We start from the raw sequence: 22408 nt of genomic DNA on the forward strand, positions 1-22408 counted from the left end.
TCTCATTTTGCCCTATCTTGGCCAACTCTCCTGTTTTGGGTCAGATGTTTGGACAAGGCAACGTTCCAGATTTGATCGTACTGTCCACATTTTGTGGGAGTCGTTTCTCCTTTCTACTATGTAAATGAGCTGCAGCCAATAACAATGCAAGCAAATCTTTGTTTGAAAATAGCTAATATCTAAGTGGAATGGCTGATCGGTAGAGCTATTTATCTCTGAGAATACCTCCTTCTGAAACATTTGAGCTAGAGGAGCGCTCTACCACAGCGATCTTCTTTCGCCACATATTTGCCAAAAGAGAGGAGGAACATTCTTGGCTAGATATGAGAGTTTACAGGAGTCCAGTGTCAACACAATATTAATTTTAGGATAGCTTTCTGTACTCTCACAGAAATGGTATATAGAGGAGGGTTTGACCCTCCTGTTCCTAAGATTGTTTCCCCACACTTTCCTAATACCCTCCGATGTACCCATGGTCTGCTCTGTTAAATTCATGCAAATAGCATAAGTGAAATCCTTGTGTTGGGAGTGAAGTAGTAGCACAGTAGCGTTTGTAAACCATTAGGGAACAGATCCCCTCCTCTTTTCAGCTAATGCACATCATTGCCTGTGTTATTTGAAACAATTTAGGTTTGCATCCTTCAGTTTACCCCTTTATATGCTATGCAGTCCCAGGCTGCCCCCTGTGGATGAAATCTTCGATATTGCAAATCCCTTTGATACTGCAGCGTTCAAAATGCTTATACTTACTGTTGAGCAGAATTTTGGATGGTCCAAAATGGGAATTATCGATAGTGCTTCTTCTCTTCCATATCAGTAGGTTCATTTTGAGAAATGGTTGTTCACCTTATGAATGGCTGGCCAGCAAAGGTATGATAATGGCAGTGCCTGAACAGCGGAAGCTGGGGGCAGTGTTTTGATTTGTACCCATGGTATATCATTATAGTTTGAATTAAATGTTTTAGCTAAAGAGCCTCGTAGTGCAATTTCAAATTTGGCATTCCTAGATCTCCCCCTGACTCGTGGCCTATAAAGAGTGCTGTTGCAAATCCTGCTCTTCTTACCCATTGTGATGAATTTGTCCAATTCTTCCTGCCATTAAATAAACCACTTGTAAGTGATCAAGGCAAAGTGAGGCTATAACAGACCCTCCAAGTGTCCCTATTTTCCAGGGATTTACAGAGTCCTGGATTTACAGAAGCTGTCCCAGTTTCTGATTTGATGCTGGAATGTCCTGTTTTCCTTAGGGCATTCCTGTTTTCATCAGATAAATGTTGGAGGGTATGGATGTCCCTGTTTCCATTAGAGAAATGTTAGAGGCTATGCTAAGGAAGAAAGGTTTCAGTAAAATGGACATCTTTATGGCCGCATTTCTTCCCAACCATACCAGGTTTCATTTGTTCCAGCTGTTTAGGAAAATAGCTTACCATAACTGTGCTTACACAGCCACATCCCAAAAGCTTCTATAACATGAATGATCAAACCACAAGTATCTTTCCCTTGCATGCTTCAAAAGGGCAATATGAGCAATTTTGAGTAGTTGATCCCTACACCTGCCATGTTGTGAAATTTGTCTTGTTCAAGTTTCAGCAGTTTTAATGCCTAGCTCAGGTTACCTAACATCAGTAGCGTGTATTATTGAAAGTTTACAAGCCCGCAATTAACTTGAGTCTGTCTGCGAGGCAGGGAAGGGATCTCCCAGGGTGGGAGGCTGGGAGAAGAAAGGGAAGCTCCTGTGTGGGATAATGATTAAGATCTACCTCTGATAGATGGCTCTCTCTATATTTTTTCTCCTTTCTTCCTTTCTTCCTCTTCCTTTTTATTTAGAGTAGTTTGGTTTTTAATGCATTGTATATTGAAAAGTTTTGATAAAAAGTATATCCAAAATATATTTTTTAAGGTTTTTTAAAAAAAGCCCTGGATACTTTTTTTAAAAAACCCTTCTTATGAAATTACCCACTTACAGAGAGTTAACTTCAGTGATTGATGAGAACCTCAATTAGCAAGAGTTCTAATCAAAGAGGCCAATATTATTTTGAAAAGTAAAACCATTTTTGCATTGGATAAAAGCCCTGGACATTTCACCTTCTTGCTGATTTTAATGCTTAAGCAATCATGCAAAAATTAATCCTCCTGCCCTTCAGCTCACAGCATCTTTGAGAGTGGGAGGATTTAGATTGCATGGGAAGAAAGAGTTTAAGAATCCCTCCCATAAATGTGGTGTTCACCCACCTTTGCATGCAGGATCTGATGAAATTTGTTCCCTCCCCAGTGTTGCATTAAAGTAAAAACAGACACCAGACGTTCCCCTTACAGCTTTCCTGCAGAACATATCATTTGTGCCTGATATTACGGTACTTGTTTCCTATTCAAGATTTGCATATTCAGTATTTGCTTAAGAGGTTGTATGGGAAGCAAGACTCCTGGCGTTTGGACTTCCTGTTTTGCAGTGAACCCGGCAAATCGCCCTCTTGGGTGCTCCAGCGCCCGGGAGGGGTCCCAGGTGGAGATTAATGAGGGGTAAGGGGCATGTCTCCCCTAACCTTTTGAGGGTATCAAAACGGCACATCCCACAGTCGTCTGTTAATGTCTTTTGTGTGTGTGTGTGTGAGCAGGGATGGAAATCCCCGTCTCCCAGATGAAAAGGTGAGGGCGCTGGGCTCATTGGCTCTGTCCAAGGACAGCCCCAGCAAGCTACCATGGCAAGCTGTGGAATACCCTTGAATTCGGACATAATTGGCAAGTGAAGAGGCACTCCCCCAAAAAAGATCTTGATTTATGGTGGAGGAGAAAACATTGGGAAGAATGAAAAGCGCTGACTTATGCTTTTCTTGAATCTTGGAAGGAGGAGAGGCAATACTTTAAGTCATGGCTTTTTCGAGATCTGTGTTATCTACCCTCCCCTAAAGCAATGGAATGCAAAGTTTTTGGGAAGAGTGGACTTTAAAGATACCTCTTTGCAATGGATTTTTAAAATATATATAACTAAGGGCTTTACCTGAAAGAAGATGGAGAGTAACAATTTTGAGGGATTTTGACCACCCCTTGGAACTTCGTATTATGAAATAAAAATAGTAAAGAAGAAAAGATTGGTAACAACTGGATTGACTGTTAAGCACTCAGAAGAGAATAAGCTGTGGAGTTGGATGTAATGGAACTGAGGGTCAGCAGGATGGACTTGCAGGAAGATTAATTAGTTTAGGGAGGAGGATGGAAAAGAGATATGGATTTTGTTGAGATTACATCAGCCCACCCACTTGAAACCTAAAGTTGGAAAGAAGAACGGTGAAAGGGACAGGATGGACCACAGTGTATACCAACTTGACGGCTTCTGAGACTTTCAGACAGAAAAGAAGAGACGTGGATTGTGTTTATTTATTAATGAGCTGGTTGTATGTAAAACTGAAGATTAAATTTGGCGAAATGTGAAGGGTGGGTGACGCTGGGAGATTGGCAGTGTTGGGGGGGGGGAGGAATGTATATTATACATTTATACCAAAAAATTCTAGGGGTTTCATTTTCACCCTCTGCACGCTGCACCAGTGAGGCTGAGTTGTTTATTACTGGGGCCACATGTCAGACAGCAATGTTCAAGGCCATGTTAAGGAGGAATGTTTCTATGCTGTCTGGGAGGAAACAAGATCTGTTTTTCTCAGGCAAAGTGTTACTCAGGAGGAATCAGAAGGAAATGTTTGAAAATTGATGAACGACTATTACAGATAGATAGAAGAGGATTTACTCTACTCAACTGTTTTGAGGACAGGTTATAACAATGTATAAAAGCCATTGAACAGGTGATGTGTAGAGGCGAAGGGATGAATGTATTTTGAATTATAGCTGGAAAAGTTATTTTATTGGGAGCGGCAAAGGAGGAAGGAAAATAGTGGGAACATCTGGGGTGGGTGGGAAATCCACTTTTAAATTTGTATTGAATTTGTATTAACTTGGTGACAAATTGTTAAAAAATATGGAATGTCAATAAAAATAATTGGCAAGAAAAGAAGACTCCCAGCGTTTGAAGAACTAGCTGTAGAGAGAGGGGGGGAGGGGGGGCGGTTTGCCTGTTTGTTGTTCCTAGAGTAGATGGTGTCATAATGAAGGCATGATTGTTCAGGTTGTGTTGCTCCGGCATACTACCCCAAGTATTTAGCAACCCTTTGTCTCCTTTTTTTTTGCATTTTATACATTGTCTTCCGCACAGCAGACTTCATCAGTGGGTCCAGTCTGCTGTGATCCTGAGAATTCCATGGGCTGAGAGTTCTTTGCTTTGATGTGGATTTTGTATGAGACGCCAGTGCCAGTGATCCCACCCATAATCCCCTGAAATAACCACATGGGTATATGTAACCCTATGACAATTACAAAATCTTTATCAGATTTGGCTGTTTTGTTTGCTTCCCTTTCTGGTCAACTATGGAAATTGTGAAGTAACTGCAGAAGTTACAACTTGTAATTTAAAATGTCATTTGTGCTTGCAATTCTGGTCTCTAAAGCTGTTTGGAGATAAGCCGGCTGACTTCTTTTTGTTCTTCGCAATTTGCAATATGTAATTTTAAAGCTTTTTCACATTGTTGGTTTCAGAACATTTTGAATCCTGTCCTGAGTCATGCAGAGAGGGCAAAAATAGAAACAAGTACAGGCAGTTTATAGCATTTTAGGTGATACAGTGGATCTTAGCCTGCGTGCTTTAAATTCATAATTGAAGGAGAAGAGCTTCTTTAATATTACCCCTCCATTGTTTTACCGTCACAGATCTTGTTACATTGACATTATCGGTGATATTAGTGATAATCAGTATTAATATGGGCTTATTTTAGAAGACTTCACTGTTCTTTGGCAAACTCTGCTTAAGTCTGTAGCTGGTGTGAGCCATGTGAACAGGTGTGAACTCACCTGTCTGCCATCCAGGTGGTTGCGGAGCCCAAGCTCCTTAGCCTCAGGAAATGAGCCCTTTCTGACTAGTGAAGAAGCATTCACCACTTGGTGAATTTATTTTCTGGAAGGGCGGAAGCAACACTGAACATTACCACCCTCCACAAGCTTAAGACTGAAAAACTGAAACCAGATATGAAGCTACCTATACAAACTTGAGGGTGGTTTAAGAAATAAAGCTAATTGTGACAATCAAATAATGCCATATAATCTAAGTGTGTCTCCTGGCTAACAGATGCCTTCCAGAATTCCAATTAGAATTCATGAACAGAAAAGAACAGTTGGACACTGTCAGTGCAGATACTGATGAAACACTGAACTAATTTTTTTGTTTGCATCCTAAATTGTAATGACAAGCTCTAATCTGCCCATCATACTTTTCCTTAAGCAGAGAATGCCTTTGAACAATCATATGGTTACCAGCTCTTCAACTGTGGGGATCCAAGTAGTTTATATGCAACTGTAGCAAATAGCAACGAAATTGATGTTGACACATACTCATTGGGCAGCAAGAAAGCTAGGGAGATCAACAGCAGCTGCAACTTCCAGACCATTTTCTAGGGTAACCTTACATACTGAGCTAGATGAACCAACATTATGACTCAGTATACAGTAGCTTCCTATGATTCCATGCAGTAATCCATTCAATGGTTGTCTGTGCTCATCTACAGTCTGTTGTCTGTGCAGTTCACATCTTTTGACTCTGAAATGTTTACACTTTTTGACAAAACTGGTCTCCCACTGATATAAATGCTTCTAGGGTACTTTACAGTCCATTATTAGAGGTTACTTGTCCCCCTGAAACAGTAAGCTTTACTGAGATATTTAGAATCCATTGTTTGGTAACTCTTCATTTTCCTAGTGCATTTGTGTTTCAGAGCAGAGTTTGAAATTCGCCAGGCAGTAGGCATATTTTGCACCTGGCTGTCAGTCACTTGCGGTCAAGTGAAGATGCCTGAGCACCAGAATGGCGCCTGACATCTCCACCATCTGGAGGTGCAGGCCTGGGGACCCTTGAATCTTGACTGTTTTCACATACTAGCAACACATCCAGTAGAATTCTATCCCATTATTTTTTATCTGCACAATCAGATTGAATTTCAGGAATCAAAAAGTCGTATTGAATAATGTGACTTTCAAGCCGTCTGGTCCAAAAATGGCAACTAGACATTCCGTTTTGCCGACTATAACCCTGGCTTAAGGAGCCATTAAGGAGCCTAAGTTATATATCTAGGTTTCTAACATGGCTATTGAGGTAGTCACACTTTAACATAAATGGAAACCATGATTCTTTTGTATGCACTGTATGTATACGACCCATGTATGCAACTGTTGTTTCAGCAATGTACACTTTTACTGAGCCAAACTTAACTACCATGGGCATTAATTTGATCAGTTTGCATTTAGCTGGGGGGGGGGACCAACCTCAGTTTAATTTGCTTGGCTTCATCTGGCTCTCAGATACAGTATATATTTAATTGTTTGGCTGTGATGGGTGAATTAAACGTTTGATCAGATTCCAGTTCTGGCCCAAATATTGATTTATAGATGTGTGACACATAAAATACAATTTTTAGGGGGCATTTATATGCTCTCCTATAAGCAGGTTCTCAGGGCAACCTAAGCAAGGTTAACAAGATAAATATATTTTACTTTATTTGCAGGTGGAGATTTACATTTTACCTTTATATATTCACCTATGGAGCCAGACTCTTGAAAAAGGTAAGGCCCATTTGAATAATGAAATTAGTGTTAATGTCCCATTGTGCTTCTTATTATGTGTGTCTGAGAAAGGATCTTCTAGGAGGTGAACCACAGCCTCTTCATATCATGACACAGGATAAGGTGATTTAGAAATACATTGCAGACAATAGTGGAGAGAATTGTGATATGTGTGTAAGCTGCTGCTCACTCTTATTTATAATGTGGATGAAAAGCTTCTCTTTATGTGCTTCGCTCCATTGGGGGGGGGGGGTTGTCCAGAGAACGTGGGTGGGAGACTTTATTAGCACCAGGATGCTCAAATGAAGCATCTCATGAGCTGGAGACAGGTTCCCAACTTAGAGTTTGTCACATGTGACAATCACATTTGCATAGATTTAATAGCTAAGCCACAACTGGCCGTCAAAAAAATAATAAAAAAATATTTCTAAACCTTAGAAAACAAGTGTGGGGTTTGGGTTGATTGGCTTGTTTCTGAGCATTCATCACACTACTTTATTTGGGAAGTATGAAAAGCTTACAATATATTGCTCAGTCTGGCATACTTTAAACTTGCCTTCACTGGTCATTCTATGTTAAATGTGCTCTTTTATATGCCACTATGGATCCCTGTATATTCAAAATGAATGGGAGAACCAGCTCTTGTTCGCCCTTTGCCTGTAATCAGGCATCAAGTTGCTCCTTTGGTAGCTTATATGGCACTGTGTGTGTGTATAAAATTCAGGAACCATTATTTTCAGGATTGAAAGCAATCTGGGAAAGGATGGCATTTATTTAAAGAGTAGATTTTGTCTTGTTCAGAGGACGTAAACAAAACATGAACAGTTTAGCTTTCAGAATTTCTACTTAAGTGCTGCAGATGTTTTTCTATAAGCTTTATTGTTTCTAGATTTCCAGCTTGACATATATAGCAGGCTGAAGATATTAAGATTAATTTTCCCCCACACTGAACGTACTGACTGTAACTTGCCCATATTTCACAGCTGTGGAATTAAACAAGGAGCATGATACACAAACATGATTATGCTGTTATGTTACCACTCTGGATCCCTTGTCAGTATCCCAAGCTATCTGAGATTTTGTGAACAGATGTTGATTCCGAGTAGCATTTGGCAAGATCGCCTGCCCTGTGCAATCTGCTGGATCATTGTTTGACCGAATTAATTGTGACACTAAGCTTTGCATACTTGTACATTTGCCCAAAGCACATAGTGCTAAACGCAAAAGGTTTTGTTGTTTACTTTCCTGGCAGCATTCTCATTCTGTTCTGGTAAGGGTTGATCTGTTAATGGCACTTAAGTTTTTTTAAACTGAAATCAGTGGCTTCGCAGCTAAGGATTTAACCAAGAGTAAGCCCCGCTGAACAAAGAACCTTCCTGGAGAGCCAGCGTTAACCTGCTACTCCTTATTTAGAATATATATATATATAGAGAGAGAGAGAGAGAGAGAGAGAGAGGCATTTACCCACTTCTGATTATTTAAGTGTGAGCTAGAGTTGCCTAAGTGAGCACAACACAGGTGAAGCAGAAGGAAAGGTTTGTGGTGTCAGTACTATGTCCTTTGCTTTGCTTTCGTGCTGCCCGCCTGACCCTGAAGCAGTTTGACTGGCAGCTACAGCAGCCCAACTGCATACCAAGACCTATATGGGCCAAATCATGAAGGAATGAAGTGCCAGATGAAAACACTGTGGATCTTATCTGTGTTCACCATGTCCTCTCCAGCCCACTGTTTTTCTGATGCTGCTCTCAAATACTCCATTTGGCAGTTATAGTGGATAACCTAGATGGATAATTTCTCTAATTATGCTGGCAAGTCATATTGACGCAACTGAGTTGATCTCAGGTCATCCAAGAGTGCCCGGAGCGGCACAGCATCCACCTATTTTGTTGCTTGCAATAGGCCTTTGAACATTGTATCAGTTGTAGTACCAGACTGTTATCAGTGTGGTATGAAATCATATCAAACCACATTAAGGCATACAGATCTGAATCTTGCATCTTAATTAACATGTGAGCTAATCCGGCATCTCTCTCTCTTTGAACAAGGCTTTTAGGTGGAGATCTTTCTCAGTCTGAAATTATAATGTGCATCACTATCGTGAGTCGATTCTGGAAGTGGGCTACTCTGCCAGCTCTAAGGAGCAAGGAATTTCTGTGTTCAGGTAGCTTAATAGTGCTGTAGATCAGAGGTGAACACAAGACAGGAATTGAAGAGAAGGCAAGGTGTGGGGTGGGGGCAGGGAGAGGTCAGGCAAGGATGGCTAGCTGAAGTTGACAAGATAGAAAAGAATCCCTAGAGTTTTTCAGTTCTGTTAATTAATTCAGATATTGCAAGAAACAGTTTCGTAAGATCAACTACCGTATTTTTCGCCCTATAGGACGCACTTTTTCCCCTCCCCTCCAAAAATGAAGGGGAAATGTGTGTGCGTCCTATGGGGCGAATGCAGGCTTTCGCTGAAGCCTGGAGAACGAGAGGGGTCGGTGCGCACCGACCCCTCTCACTCTCCAGGCTTTGCGGACCTCTCCGCAAGCAGCGGGAGCGCTCCCACTGCTTGCGGAGAGTTGCCTGCATGCCGAAGCCTGCGCGCGCTGAGCTCAGCACCTCCAGGCTTTGCGGACCTCTCCGCAAGCAGCGGGAGCCAGCGCTGGGCTCCCACGGCTTGCAGAGAGCTACCTGTTTGGGGGCTGGGGTCGGGGGAAGCTCGGGCCTCCCCCGCCCCAGCCCCGCGCCTGGGAGGGAAATAATTTTTTCCCCTTTATTTCCCCCCCAAAAAACTAGGTGCGCCTTATGGGATGGTGCGTCCTATAGGGCGAAAAATACGGTACATGGTGGGATTCTGTGAAACTAAGCACAGTCATCTGAAGGAGTCCAGTGCATGGATTGGTGCTGTGAGCACCTGGTTTTAGGAAAGTTTCAGAAATCAAGCTTGATACTTTATGCATCTGTTGAATCTTTCAGACAACATAGTTCTGCAGGGATCAGACTGAAAAATCAAAAAGTCAGGCAAAGATCAACCTGTTTGTAATTGTTCATTTCGTAAGAAAACAAACCCTTTTCTACTCAAGCCTTTCCTTATTAATTAATAAAATCTCTATACTGCCCTTCATCTGAGCATCACAGGGCATTTTACAATGTAAAGACACAAAACTACATCACATAGTAACAAACAAAAACAATACCCCCCCCCCAGTTTAAAAGACTACATAGATTGTTTAATTAGCCAAAGGCAAGGGAGAGAAGAGGAATGTTTTTGCCTGGTGCCTAAAGATACTAATGAAATCTAAACTGTATTTTTACCTCTTGTACCACAAAGAAAAGCAAAAAATATAAAAGCTTCATCTCTTACACCAAAATTACATCTAAAATTAATTTTAACACATTAGATGAGATATTAGAAGGAAAGAAAAAAAGGACAGAAGCAAAATTTTTAAGAGTCAGGACAGCGATAAGACAATAAAAAAGGAAGTGAGTTGTCAGGGCTGAAATCTGAATTGAACCCAGAGACCAATCAGTAGCGAAGGCAGCTGGGCCAGGATTGGTGGTATACACTAGGATTGTCTGGTTCTAGTCAGTAGTCTGGCTCCCACATTGTGTATTAGCTGCAGTTTCTAAACTACCTCCCACGTATAACAGTTCAGTATAACGTATTTTATTTATCTAACCTGGAGCTTTCCAAAACATGGACAAGAAGTTAGACTACCCCATCTAGGTACAGCCACAGCTGGGCCATCAGTTGAAGCCGGTGGAAGGCATTCCATACCACTGTGCCTCCAGAAACAGTAGCAGATCCAGAAGTATCCCCAGGCTATTTCTTCAGAGGGAACAAGTAGAACCTCCCACTCCTATTTAGGGAACCACGTACTAAGTGTGCCTTAGCCTTATCTGGATTAAGCTTCATTATAAATAATACAAAGGTCCTTCCTGTAATTTTGAATTTGGGTGTAGTCAAATTAGTATGATAGGTACATGATATGTTCAGCAGATAACTAGAAAAGGTATTTTGCGGCATCTTTGAAGATTGCATGGGCTAACAGATACCTTGGAGGGTCCCTGCCCAGCAAGATAGGATTTTTGTATGACTCATTAGCTACATAAGGTAACAGAGGGAACACATGAAGTTGGGACTCATCTCCTGTTATCCCTAGATGGGTGAAACCGTCGCTTCTCCGCTGTTGCATGGGCTCACCCCTTGTAATTTAGTGGAATTGAGACATCTTTCAGCTTCAAACCTGCCTTCATCTATTCATTTTACAGTGGTGCCATCAAACTTTTTTGCATACATATATGCATTTTTTAAAAGTAATTTAATGTCCAAAATTAGCTTCAGCATTTGTACATTTGTACTTTGAGGCAAAGAATACAAGTGCTGCATTTTAGAATCTCTTGGCAATGGTGTCCTTGACACAGGATAAATTCTTAGAAACCCTTTTTTCCTCTTTTTAGTTTCCAGGCACGTTACCATGGTGCCCAAAGAGGCCATTTTGAGAAATTAGCAGGAAGACTTGTTACCATTCTGTGCTTAATGGATGCTTTTTATCTTGGCTCTTTTAATAGTGACGTGTATCCCGCCGAGTTATTCACCTCATTCAGTTGATCACTTGGAGGGTTTCACTGATTGTTGTAAATACATTTTAGAAACTCATGAAAATCAATACAACATAATGAACTCCACACTCTTGCAAAGAATATCTATTGTGCCGGTGGTACAATCAGTCCATAAGTAAGCCTTTGAATGCAGCAGGGGAACTGTTTTGTTAATTGCTTCTGCTGTATTTAGGATTCTGCAGCATCAAATTCAGAAAATGTGCATTTTTCTTTGAAAGAGTGTTTTTTGTTGGGGGGGGGCACTAGGGTGGGATGAAGAAAAAAATGAGAACAAAAGCCAAGGTTGCAGGTTTGATCCCCGTATGGGACAGCTGCATATTCTTGTATTGCAAGGGGTTAGACTACATGGTCCTCAGGATCCCTTCCAACCCAATTCTATGATCCTATGACTGAAGTCAGAATTTGAGATTCTGTGGACCACATTAGATGTTTATGAGAAGCTGCAAGAGGGAGTGTGAGCCATGCTTCCTTCTTCCACCAATATGAGCCAGATCCAAAAAAAGGGCTACATTTGCTATGGTGGGGTGGAGAACCTGTGGCCCTCCAAATGTTCTTGGAGCAAACTCTTGTCGTCAATCACCACTGGATAATTGGGGTTGATGGGAGCTGGAGTTGATCAACATCTGGAGGGCCACAAGTTCTCCATCCCTGCCCCTTGGGGATGTACATGTTCAACTGATGCAGGGCAGAATATATATATATATCCCTGGGATGTGAATATCTCCTCCCTTCAGCTATAATCTGGAGGTGAGAATGAGATGCTCTGGCTTCCATTTGCTGCTTCTAGTGAAAGTCTGAAGTGGCCCTTAATCTTGTCAATTCTAGATTCTGAGCAAGGAGAGATTTCCAATTATTGTAAACCTTTGGAAAATAACTGCCTTCTCCCATAAAGGCTAGCTTTTGTTCCTGAACACTTATGGGGAGGTCTGTAGACTCATGCTTCAAAGGCTGAAGAAGTCTATCTCATGTTGGATTTTTCTGATAGATGCACCAGCTTATTGCTCTTTAAAGTTTTTATCCAAATATATCAGTACTTTATCAGAGGGAGGATAGTGATAGCTGAATAAATGTTTGGCCATATTATGAAGAGTTGGAAATAAGATCTGTGACTCCCAAATCCATGCACACATTCAGGTTTTATGCTTGCCATTTGCTTTTGCCAATGTTGCATTCTGTTTGGTTTGCCACACACTGCTTGGAAAAAGAGGTCTAATCCAAGCATGTCTTCTCCGACATTATACCATCCCTGCACATAATTACACCACCACTTGCTTGGTTGTGACACAGAGAAGTACTTCAAAATTTATCGTGATGGACAAAACGCTTCTGCCTAGTAATTCACTTTTCTGTGTTGGGGATTAACTTGAGTTTAGGGCTTGGGTGTCTATAAACATGCTTTTTAAACATTCAACAGACCAGATAGCTTTGCAGAGAGGAATGTCAGAGTAGCACAATCTCTGATGCCTTTTTCTTTTGCATGACAAAGGGATGTTGCAATGAGTAGTGAATATTCATTTGATTCAGCGGAAGAAGGATCTCATTACCTGCTTGCTTTGTGAGCATCAGGAGAGGGAGGTTACTATCAAGGAGATTATGGTTTGAGACCAGTTTTGCTAAAGATTTTAGTAAGATTCCCCCCCCCCCCAATGTTATTCTAGTCTGTTGTAAAGTATTTTATCTCTGACTTTCCTTTGGGCTTCTGCATTCTTGTCTCCTGCTACGATTCCTCAGGCCACACCCCGCCAGATTTTTACTTTCTTTTTTCCAGTTGTCAAGTTTCCTCAGTATGGCCTGGAAACATTGGAAACTTCTATCAATGGAAGGGATAAATTATACTTGGTCCTGCTTTAGATAGAAATGGGGGAAGCAGCTCAGTCCAGGACACCCTCCTTTCATTGATTGGAATCCGTGGTGATCCCAGTGTTCATCACTCCCTCTTGTATTGTATGATGATGATTTTGCAGACATCAACAAGCTGTGTTTTAAGAGGCTAGTATTACCCAATTATGCAAAGATGACAAGGAAATGGTGTTTAAGGGAAGAGATTGTTAAAGTCCTTAACTTTGCTGAAGTGCCTTGGTGTAATTTATTTCTTTGAGAAACAAAAGATAATCTTATAAAGTAATTACATTACATTGGGCTGTCATTGCCAAGATGTCACAGAGAAAAATTGGAGGTTAATAGCATCTAAGTATATTTAGAAGTGGAGAGCAAATTCTGTCTTGAAATGAGGCTGTGTTTCTTCTTATTTAATATTCTACACAGAATCTGGCAGAATACTTCTGTTCAATCTGTGGTGCTCCTGTATAGCGTTGCAAAGTATAACCAGTAGAGTCATGCATGCATGTTGGCAAATTGCAGAAATGTGTTAGCAGCCAACAAATTTTAGAAAATAAGAACTCTCCCATTTTAGTAGGGATTGCTATGGATAGTAGCCTCTTTAAGCAGTTCTATGAAATGTTAGATACGTCCAAATGGATCCAGGTACACTTAGAGGATAAATTTGCAGCAGAAATGGAAAGTCAGAAGAAAGATAGCAAGAAACCACTGTAGCCCGAAACACAGTTAAGGATTTCATCAGGACACAGAAACCTCTCGGAAAACAGCAGACAAGTGGGCTCTGCAACACTATGCTTGAGAATTTAGTGTTCCTGTTCAGCGTTCAGTCAGCCATTCCCTTTTCAGGATTTTCCATTTTGTTCTTCCTCCATCCCCTGAGTTTCCCATTTTCCTTCACAGGCAGCATTCCATGCCAACTAAGCCTGCTCAGCGGTAGGCAGCTTAGGGTGTGTATATATATATATTATATATATATATATTTGTTCTTCTGGAAATCCTGGGGTTCCCCCCAGGCCTTGTATATGTGGATGGTGTCATTTTGACTATATTGTAATTATTACCTGCCCTTCACCCTAAGGTTCCAGGGTGGGCTAAAACAACATTAATATTAAAATGCTATACTACACAATATTTTAAAACAACAGTTTGAAACAACTTTAAACTACAGTAATAAGGCAGGTCTTAAAATGTACATCTCAGGTGTCAAAAGCCAGGAAAAAGAGATGTAGCTCTTCACCTGGCGGATGAAGGAAGGAGAGAGAGAATCTGCACTACTCCCATAGCACATGCAGCAAGTGGGCTTTACTTAGCAAGGAAGGTGGAGAGCTGAAAAGGTCCACTCCCCTTCCCCAGGGGGTAATCCAGGACCTCCTAGTGACCTGGCTGTGGGTGGAAGGATGCTTCCTGTGTCACAGGGACTCCCGGCTGCGTCACACCCCCTAATCGGGATAGCCGGGGGGTGTGGCCGCTTGCTGTTGAAACTGTGATGCAGCCAGACCTCCTTTCACCTCCTGGCCAGATCTCATGGGAACTTGGTTTGGCCTGAGAGATCTCATGAGAGCATCCCAAAGCTGATGCACTGTTGGTGTCCCCACCCCACCCCGCAAAGCGGAGAGCTTAAAAGCTCTTTCCACACCGGACAACCCCAAGCAAGGCCTGGCATGAAAATAGGTTTTCAATTCTCCTTCTTGCTGAGGTTCAACTTGTGCAATTTCAACCAGCCTGCCTTCAACCACGGGTGGTTGAAATTGTGCAAGCTAAATCGCAGAAGATGTGACTGTACGTCGCTTTGAGCTCCTATAGTATTGTGTCTGATTCCTGTTTTGTTTGCTGCTGTGCAGTTCTTTTGGATAGGAAGCATTGATAAGAAATTTCAAAATAAAATGCTTATGCTGCTTTCTGGCACAGTTGTGCCCAAAGCAGCTCACATGTCGAAATGAACCACGGTGAAGATAATTTTTATAAGCACTATATAGCTGCTGCTTACAAAACATAGCTGGTAAATAGATCAGTAGCATTCTCCTAGCAACCACCCCTCCCTCCCATTTTAGCACCAGCGCTTAATTTTCCGGCATCTAGAAAAATGCCAAATAATAAATTAACATGGAACACACACCATGAAGACCCCTGTATTTTTTAAATAATATACAAGTCTTACATTATAACGTTACAAACAGAGGATGCATAGTAAGATAACTAAACTGTTCTCTTTTGAACTGTTTCTAATAAACGAGAGCTTTTTGTTGATACAGAGCTTTTTGATAATTGTTTTTCTCTCAGATAATGAACCATGCTTCGTTTCTTTTTAACAAGTACCCCCTACTGTGCACTACATGCAAATATGTGTGACTAAACCCCAGTGGCCCCTCTTTCCCTTAAGAAAAAGCAAGTGTTTGTATACATTAAAAGAAAGAAAGAAAGAAAATGTATCTCATCATCTGTTCAGGTTTGTCGTTTCTACAAGTGTCATTATACACAATTGGTAATTTAATCCTTTCATTTGCAGTCTTGTCCCCCTATAGTATTATAATTTGCTGTTTTATATTTTGATTGATTTATTGTATTTCATAATATATTTTTGTTGTATTAATATGCTGTTCATTGTTTGCAGGGACAGGGACATTTAGGCCAAAAAATGGTGTATAATATAACCACTCCTCTGGGTAGAGACATGTCTGGACAGCAACATGGGATTTCCCCCGCCAAATCCCCACACACGTATTGTTTGCTACTTCCCCAGTATAAAGTTCAAAATGTGTGTTTACGCTGCCAGATATTCAAAACCATGTGAGAAGGAAAAGTTTATGGGGCGGGAGTTGGAATGGAAAAGTAAGCAGGCAAGTAGTGTATGAAGTTTTTTATCCACTGGTTCTCAACTCAAAATCACCCCATTTGTGTGTAGTTTTTAGCCAGTTCCCCAGTTTCCAATTATAATCTTGCTCTGAAGAAAAGGATGGCAAAAGTTAACATCAGAGCAGGGTTTCGGCTAATTAGGGAGCTGTCCAACACACAAACCTCCTGAAGAAAAATGTGATGGCACAAGGGTGGCATTCGGCATGTGGCAAATGTTTGATTTAAAACAAAACAGAGACCCAGATATTTCTGGTCCAAAGGCATGTGGTACTTAAAAACTGCTATGGGGCCAAGGAATATATCCCCCCCCCCAAGGCAGAAGTTGCTCATGTACAAAAGTTGTACTAACTTGAACAGCTGTCATTGTTTCTGCTTCCTCTGGAGGAAAAAATAAAGCTTGAAAATGACTTGCCAAGAAGTCTTGTTGAATCCTCCCTCCCTCCCTCCAGTTCAAAAATTATGTAAAGGGATACAGTGAAGCCTGACCATCTACACTGTGGTGAATACTTACATGGCTATTCAGCCTTATTGGAAAGGCTCAGAATCCAAACTTTTACTAGTCTTTAAACACAGACTCAATAGAGAGAGAGAGCCGGTTTGGAACATTATGGCCCTGTATCGGTGTTCCAGGATGTTGTAAAGTGTATGGAAGATACTGTTGTTTTCCCAGGTTTTGGCTGTTTTTCTTGAGCTGTCATATAACTGTTGAATTCTTTTGAAGTACATGACATGGATTTCTAACGGTTTCCCTTCATAATTACAAAACTATAAATACTCACTTCCCTTGCGGGGCTATGTGGCCTCTCACATGCAGAAATGTGGTGGTGGTGTAGAGACTGCATGTATTTCTGATTTATTACTGGTAGCATCTAAAAAATTTGCTTTGGAAAAGTCAAGTTCAAATGAAGCTCAAATGTTGAGAAGTGCTTCTCCCTGATTTCGTTATTTTTCTTTTAGCACACTGACCTTACTTTTCTAGTAGTATTTAAATTATAACAGCAGAATGTCTAGAATATGGAACTGTGGGCAAATGTGAGCAAAGGGGGGCAGGATTTTATCTAAATGCCAAGGTTGGGGTAGAAGAGGGGTGAACACTAAACTTGTGTTTAGAGAAGAGAGGCTGTGATTAAGATATCTATTCCATACCTGTCCCCCTTTTAAACTCTTCTGTGGCTAATAATAATAATTTTATTATTTATACCTGGTCCATCTGGCTGGGTTTCCCCAGCTACTCTGGGCAGCTTATATAAAACATATTAAAATACCAAACATGAAAAACTTCCCAATACAGGACTGCCTTCAGATGTCTTCTAAAGTAATGTAGTTCTTTATCTGCTTGACATGTGAAGGGAGGGCATTCCACAAGGAGGGCGCCTATACCCAGAAGGCCTTCTGCCTGGTTCAGTGTAACTTTGATTCTCGCAGTGAGGGAACCAGCAGAAAACCCTTGGAGTCTTTTAAAAATTATTACAAATGCATTTCCAAAAGGTGGTTGAAACCAGCTTTGGAGCAACTTATTTCTGTGCCTGCTGGTAAGTAGTCAAGTTTTACTTGCATGTCATATTATTGTGTTTAAAACAAACAAAGAGCAACCATTGGCCTCAGTCCCAGAGAAATCACCTTGCAAAAGTAGATCGAAGCAGACCCACACTGCATGTTCCTAAAATTCTAGCAAATGTCTGTTCATTCAGAGCTTTGGAAAAGGCATTCCTATATAGTGATAAAGCCTTTGTGCTGAGTGGGACTTCTGCCAGCAGAGCACTTAGAGGCATTGGAACCTAAGGCTGCATCCTATGCACAACTAGGACCCATATACCCCACTGAGGTCAATGGATGCTGAGGCTGCGGTTGTCAGTTAAGCAGATGAAGTACACACACAGGTTTTGCTCTTCGGTCAAAATCTATAATTTGGTTTATTTTAATTGCAAAAATCGTGAACCGCTTAATTCAGGGCTTATATTGAAAATCTGTAAGGAGGTAAATACCCACAAACTGATGAAAGATAACCTTGTAGGTTATGTGCTTGTGCTGTAATATAAGAATGACTGAAAATTACAAGCAACTATTAAAGTGGAGGACTTTAGAGGAGGGAAGCTAAAATAGTTATAAAAGAAGCGAGGGAGCCACAGGTACTGCCACTATTTATTTGGAAACTGGTATCCTAAACATTTTGAGCTGATTTATGTGCTCTTCCCAGTTCCAAACAAAATAGTGCATTCTGAGAGGAGCTATTACCTGGAAGATTATATAGATCCTGATCGCAAGGAAAGAGCACCACCTCTAAATTCACCCATTTTGTCCAGTAAGTCATTGATACCTGAGAGTTCTTGTGGATTCCATTACCCTGAGCTCCTGGAAACTTCAAAGGTGTTGGCATTTGTCTGAACATTAGGGCTTCAGGTACTGTAAAACTGCCATCCTGGACTTCCTTGGGAAGAATGATGGGATATTAATTTAATACATCTATTAAAAATAATAAAATCCTAATTAGATCTCTTCCAAGATACAGGTTTTTCAAAATAAATTAACCACATTCTGTTTTAAGATAGCAAAACATGATACACATGGGTCAGAAGCACTGAATTATACCCTGGGAAAGGAAACATAAAGTCAGTAAAAAGAAAAGAAGAAAAAAAAATCAATAGAGTAGATTGTAGCAAAATAAAATGCACAACTTGATTGTGAAAAGAGAATGATCAGGGAGAGCGAGAGGAGGTGAAACACTCATTTAAGGTTTGTTTTAATGGAATTGTATGTTCCTCTTGCATATAACTGGCAAGGAAAATGACTTACTAGATAGCTACTGTTAACTTTTCACTGAGTGATTTGTCAACTTGGGATTGCTTTTATATAATCATACACTGCGTTGTGATCTCAAAACACCTGCCTGTCGGTGATGGTATTCATATTGACTCAAGTTAACCTTACAATTCCAGCTGAATTCTGTATTGCATTGTTAGTGAAGAAGACATTGGTGCAATCTATGTTAGCTGTCACTGGCAAACCAGTTCTTTCCCATCTTGTACTTGTTGCTTCTTGTTTCATGCAGTCCATCTCCCCTTCCCTGACATCTCATTCCCTAGCTGTTGAGCAATTGTTTACTTCCCATAACCAGCTCCTTCATTCTAGCATAAATTAAGTTTGCGTAAATTTGTGTGTAATTTCATGATTCAGAATGTCTTATCAGATAATTTCTGCCAGTATTCCACATAAGGATTGGGACTTGCAAATGGCATATAATAGTCAAACGGGTGTTGTAGAACACATTCCTTTTCAGCTTACCGAAGCAGAGCATGATTTCATATTTTGCTATATTTGGCTGTGTTACCAGACTGTCTATTCTTGCACATTCATGTTGATAGATTGTCCTAGTTTTTGGTTGCAGCAGAATGTCTAGGCTGCTGACATGGGGGACTTGAGCCTCAAAGTTATTAATATTTCAATCCTTTGCACAGAGTGAGAGACAGACTAATATGAAAAGAATGTTTTTGCAAGCATTGGGTTTGAGCAGTATGGGTAATAGGAATGTCACGTGATGTGTCTGTTACCCATTAACTCTCCCCTTTCTGAGGCACAGTCCTGATTTATCACACATTTTCCCTCCGTTTTTGTCCCGTCTGTCTTAAATGTGCCTGATGTGGGGTCTGTTTGCTGCTGCTCCCTTCATCTGCCACTCTCTGGGTGGTCCTTTGGTGGGATTTGGGGGCCCAGAGATCCAGCCCTAGCAGTGCTATAGTGCAACTCTCAATGCAGCTTGAAGCAGAGTTTGGGTAGAGACCCTTTCCAAAACATCACATCCTTTGCCTTTGCTGAATGCTTCAGTGTGCCTTCCTTTCACTTGCCTCTGTGCAATACTGTAGTGACACCGGATACTGCTGGAACATGGCAGAGTGAAGCCGAGTGAGCCTTGCCAAAAGGAAGGGAAATGTCAATAGGGATTTTCAAAATCCTGCTTCAGTTGTATGCTCTAGGACAGGCATGGCCAAACTTGGCCTTCCAGCTGTTTTGGGACTACAGTTCCCACCACTGGTCCTGTTAGCTAGGGATGATGGGAGTTGTAGTCCCAAAACATCTGGAGGGCCAAGTTTGGCCATGCCTGCTCTAGGACATAGGAACAGTTCCTCCTGAATAAATGGGATGGAAAGTATTTCCTTGTCAAAATTAGTCAGATGCACATTTCTGGGAAGACAGCTATAGAACCGTGTTGGGAAAAGTTAGTATTTTTTGCTCAATAAGACGCACCAGACCATAAGACCCACCTAGTTTATGGAGCGAATGCAGGCTGCACAGCGATCCCTCTTGCTGTTCTGGCCTCTGGGATAGCTGCGCAGCCTGCATTTGCTCCATAAGACGCACACACATTTCCTCTTACTTTTTAGGAGGGGAAAAGTGCATCTTATAGAGCGAAAAATACGGTAAGTAAGGAGTGCATTTAAAACCTTAATCCAAAATATATACAGATTACAAGCTCCTAAATTGGGTAAGCTTTGGACTGCTGCATTATGGGGACCACGTGTACTTCCTTGTGTGCCCCCACAGCAATTTGACATATGTCAACGAGATGCAGGTGTCTGGCAATTGGAATGGGATGAAGGAAGGAAACCACTTGAAGTTCTTGTAATCAAGAATACTTGTTTAAATGTGCCAGTGGAATGCATATATAATCCTCTGATTAGCATAAGGGAAACTTTCTAACATATTTTGATTTGGGGTTTCATTTGGATGGTAGAAATGTGAAGCCTCTGATCCTCTAGCAAACTGGTGTTCTGGTTGGGTTTCAAAACTTCAGGAATTTGTCAAGAACTGGTTACACCCCTATTTTCAAACATGCAGTCTAAAGTAGTACATTTGAACCACCTTGTGTTTGATGTTTTAGAATTTCTTCTTTCTAGAATGTATACACCTGCTAGAAGAGTACTGGTGAAAAAAATATAATGGAATGGAATGCCCATGCAGAGCTGCCACTAACATCAAAAGGCAAGTCTTTGCATGCCTTACAGCTCCTGCACCTGAATGGGTCCAGTAAATTGGAACGAAGTGTCAGACATTTAACACTATTTCTTCATATAAATAATTGTTATCCTGTCATTCCAGTGTCCAGACACCACTTAGGGAAGCTGAAAAGAAAGCTGAAATTGATTTGGATGTGGTGTGGGCTTTTCATGCTAATTTTTAGCAGCTCCACTTGAATAAAATTATTTTCATTTTGAAAATGTCAAGAGACCAAGAGGTTGGATCAACCCTTTTATGCACATGGTTTATGTATTCTGCCTTATCAAACATACAAATAACCTTGGTAAAAATAACAGCGCCGAAAAATAGAGAGTAATGCCGTAGCTGGAGCAACCCCAGAGCTTTGTTGCCTTTCTGCAAAAGGTGTTGAATGCAAAATGAGGGGTAGAATTTTAAGCAGTTTTGCCACACACACACACACACACACACACACACACAAAATTAAACCTGACCTTTATTTGGCACACACTAGATAAAAGCATTACTTTGAGCTATATATGTAGCTATTAATGTTCTGGGGCTTCTAGACGCTTGAGCTTAATTAACCCCTCTTCCTAAAGATAATGAGACAAGACAATGGATGCAAAATGTTCCTTGGCAGCTGGGTAATGTACACACTTTCCCCATTACTGGTACGTTGAAAAATTCTTCACCATACTTTCAAATGCAGGAGAATGTTTAGGAGGGTTGCTTTTAAAAAACACACAAATCTGTAATCAAGAGGGGATAGACATGCACCAGGATTCTTGGCAGACATTGGCATAAGAGAAAGTTTGAGAGAATAAAATGGCTTCTTTGTAGATGACTATAATCTATCCAACCAAGATCTTGTCAGGGGAAGCTGAACGTCCGTCGGGGCTTTCGCGGCTTCCAATTGACTGCAGGAGCTTCTTGCAGCCAATCAGAATCCGCGCTTTGGTTTTTGAACATTTTGGAAGTCGAACGGGCTTCTGGAATGGATTCCGTTTGATTTCCAAGGTACTAGTCAGTGAGCCCAAACAGTTACTGGCTTTTCAAATGTCTACCTAGCTAGCCATTTTTGACTTTCTGTGGAAGAGTTCCCAGTTACTGACATTTTAATTTGTGCTTCCATTCTCAAAACAAATCATTTTAAAATGATCGTTGCAATTTTGGTTAAGTATGTGTCAAAATATTCTCAAGCAATAGCAGCACACCCCTTGTTTTTCTTTGCTAATGTGATTGTCATTTAGGAAGCAAAAATGGGACAATATGTATCTTATCCGTAGCTTGATTAGAATCAGATTATTGTTTTCAGGATGCTACTAATTGTAGAGAGCTTTCATGAATGATCGGTTTCAAAATAATATGAATAACTTCATTTCTGTAAATGCAATGGAAGTAATTGTGAGGCTGTTCAAAACGCACGTCTAAATTCTTTGTGGAGGGAAATGTAAAGCTACCACCAACTCTAGCTGCATTTCTG

At 40.9% G+C, this 22408-nt stretch overlaps 1 protein-coding gene across 2 annotated transcripts in view; it reads left to right on the forward strand.

Moving 5' to 3' along the window:
• The window catches only part of CERS6 (ceramide synthase 6), a 77896-nt gene that overhangs the window by 36332 nt on the left and 19156 nt on the right, over positions 1-22408 (forward strand). For both annotated transcript variants that reach the window (XM_081923603.1, XM_081923604.1), the window contains exon 4: positions 6597-6654. In XM_081923603.1, the coding sequence (XP_081779729.1) occupies positions 6597-6654 (58 nt within the window). The remainder of the gene's footprint in view (positions 1-6596; positions 6655-22408) is intronic.

Source organism: Podarcis melisellensis, assembly GCF_964234715.1.
Source record: "Podarcis melisellensis genome assembly, chromosome: 1".
NCBI classification, from domain to species: Eukaryota; Metazoa; Chordata; class Lepidosauria; order Squamata; family Lacertidae; genus Podarcis; species Podarcis melisellensis.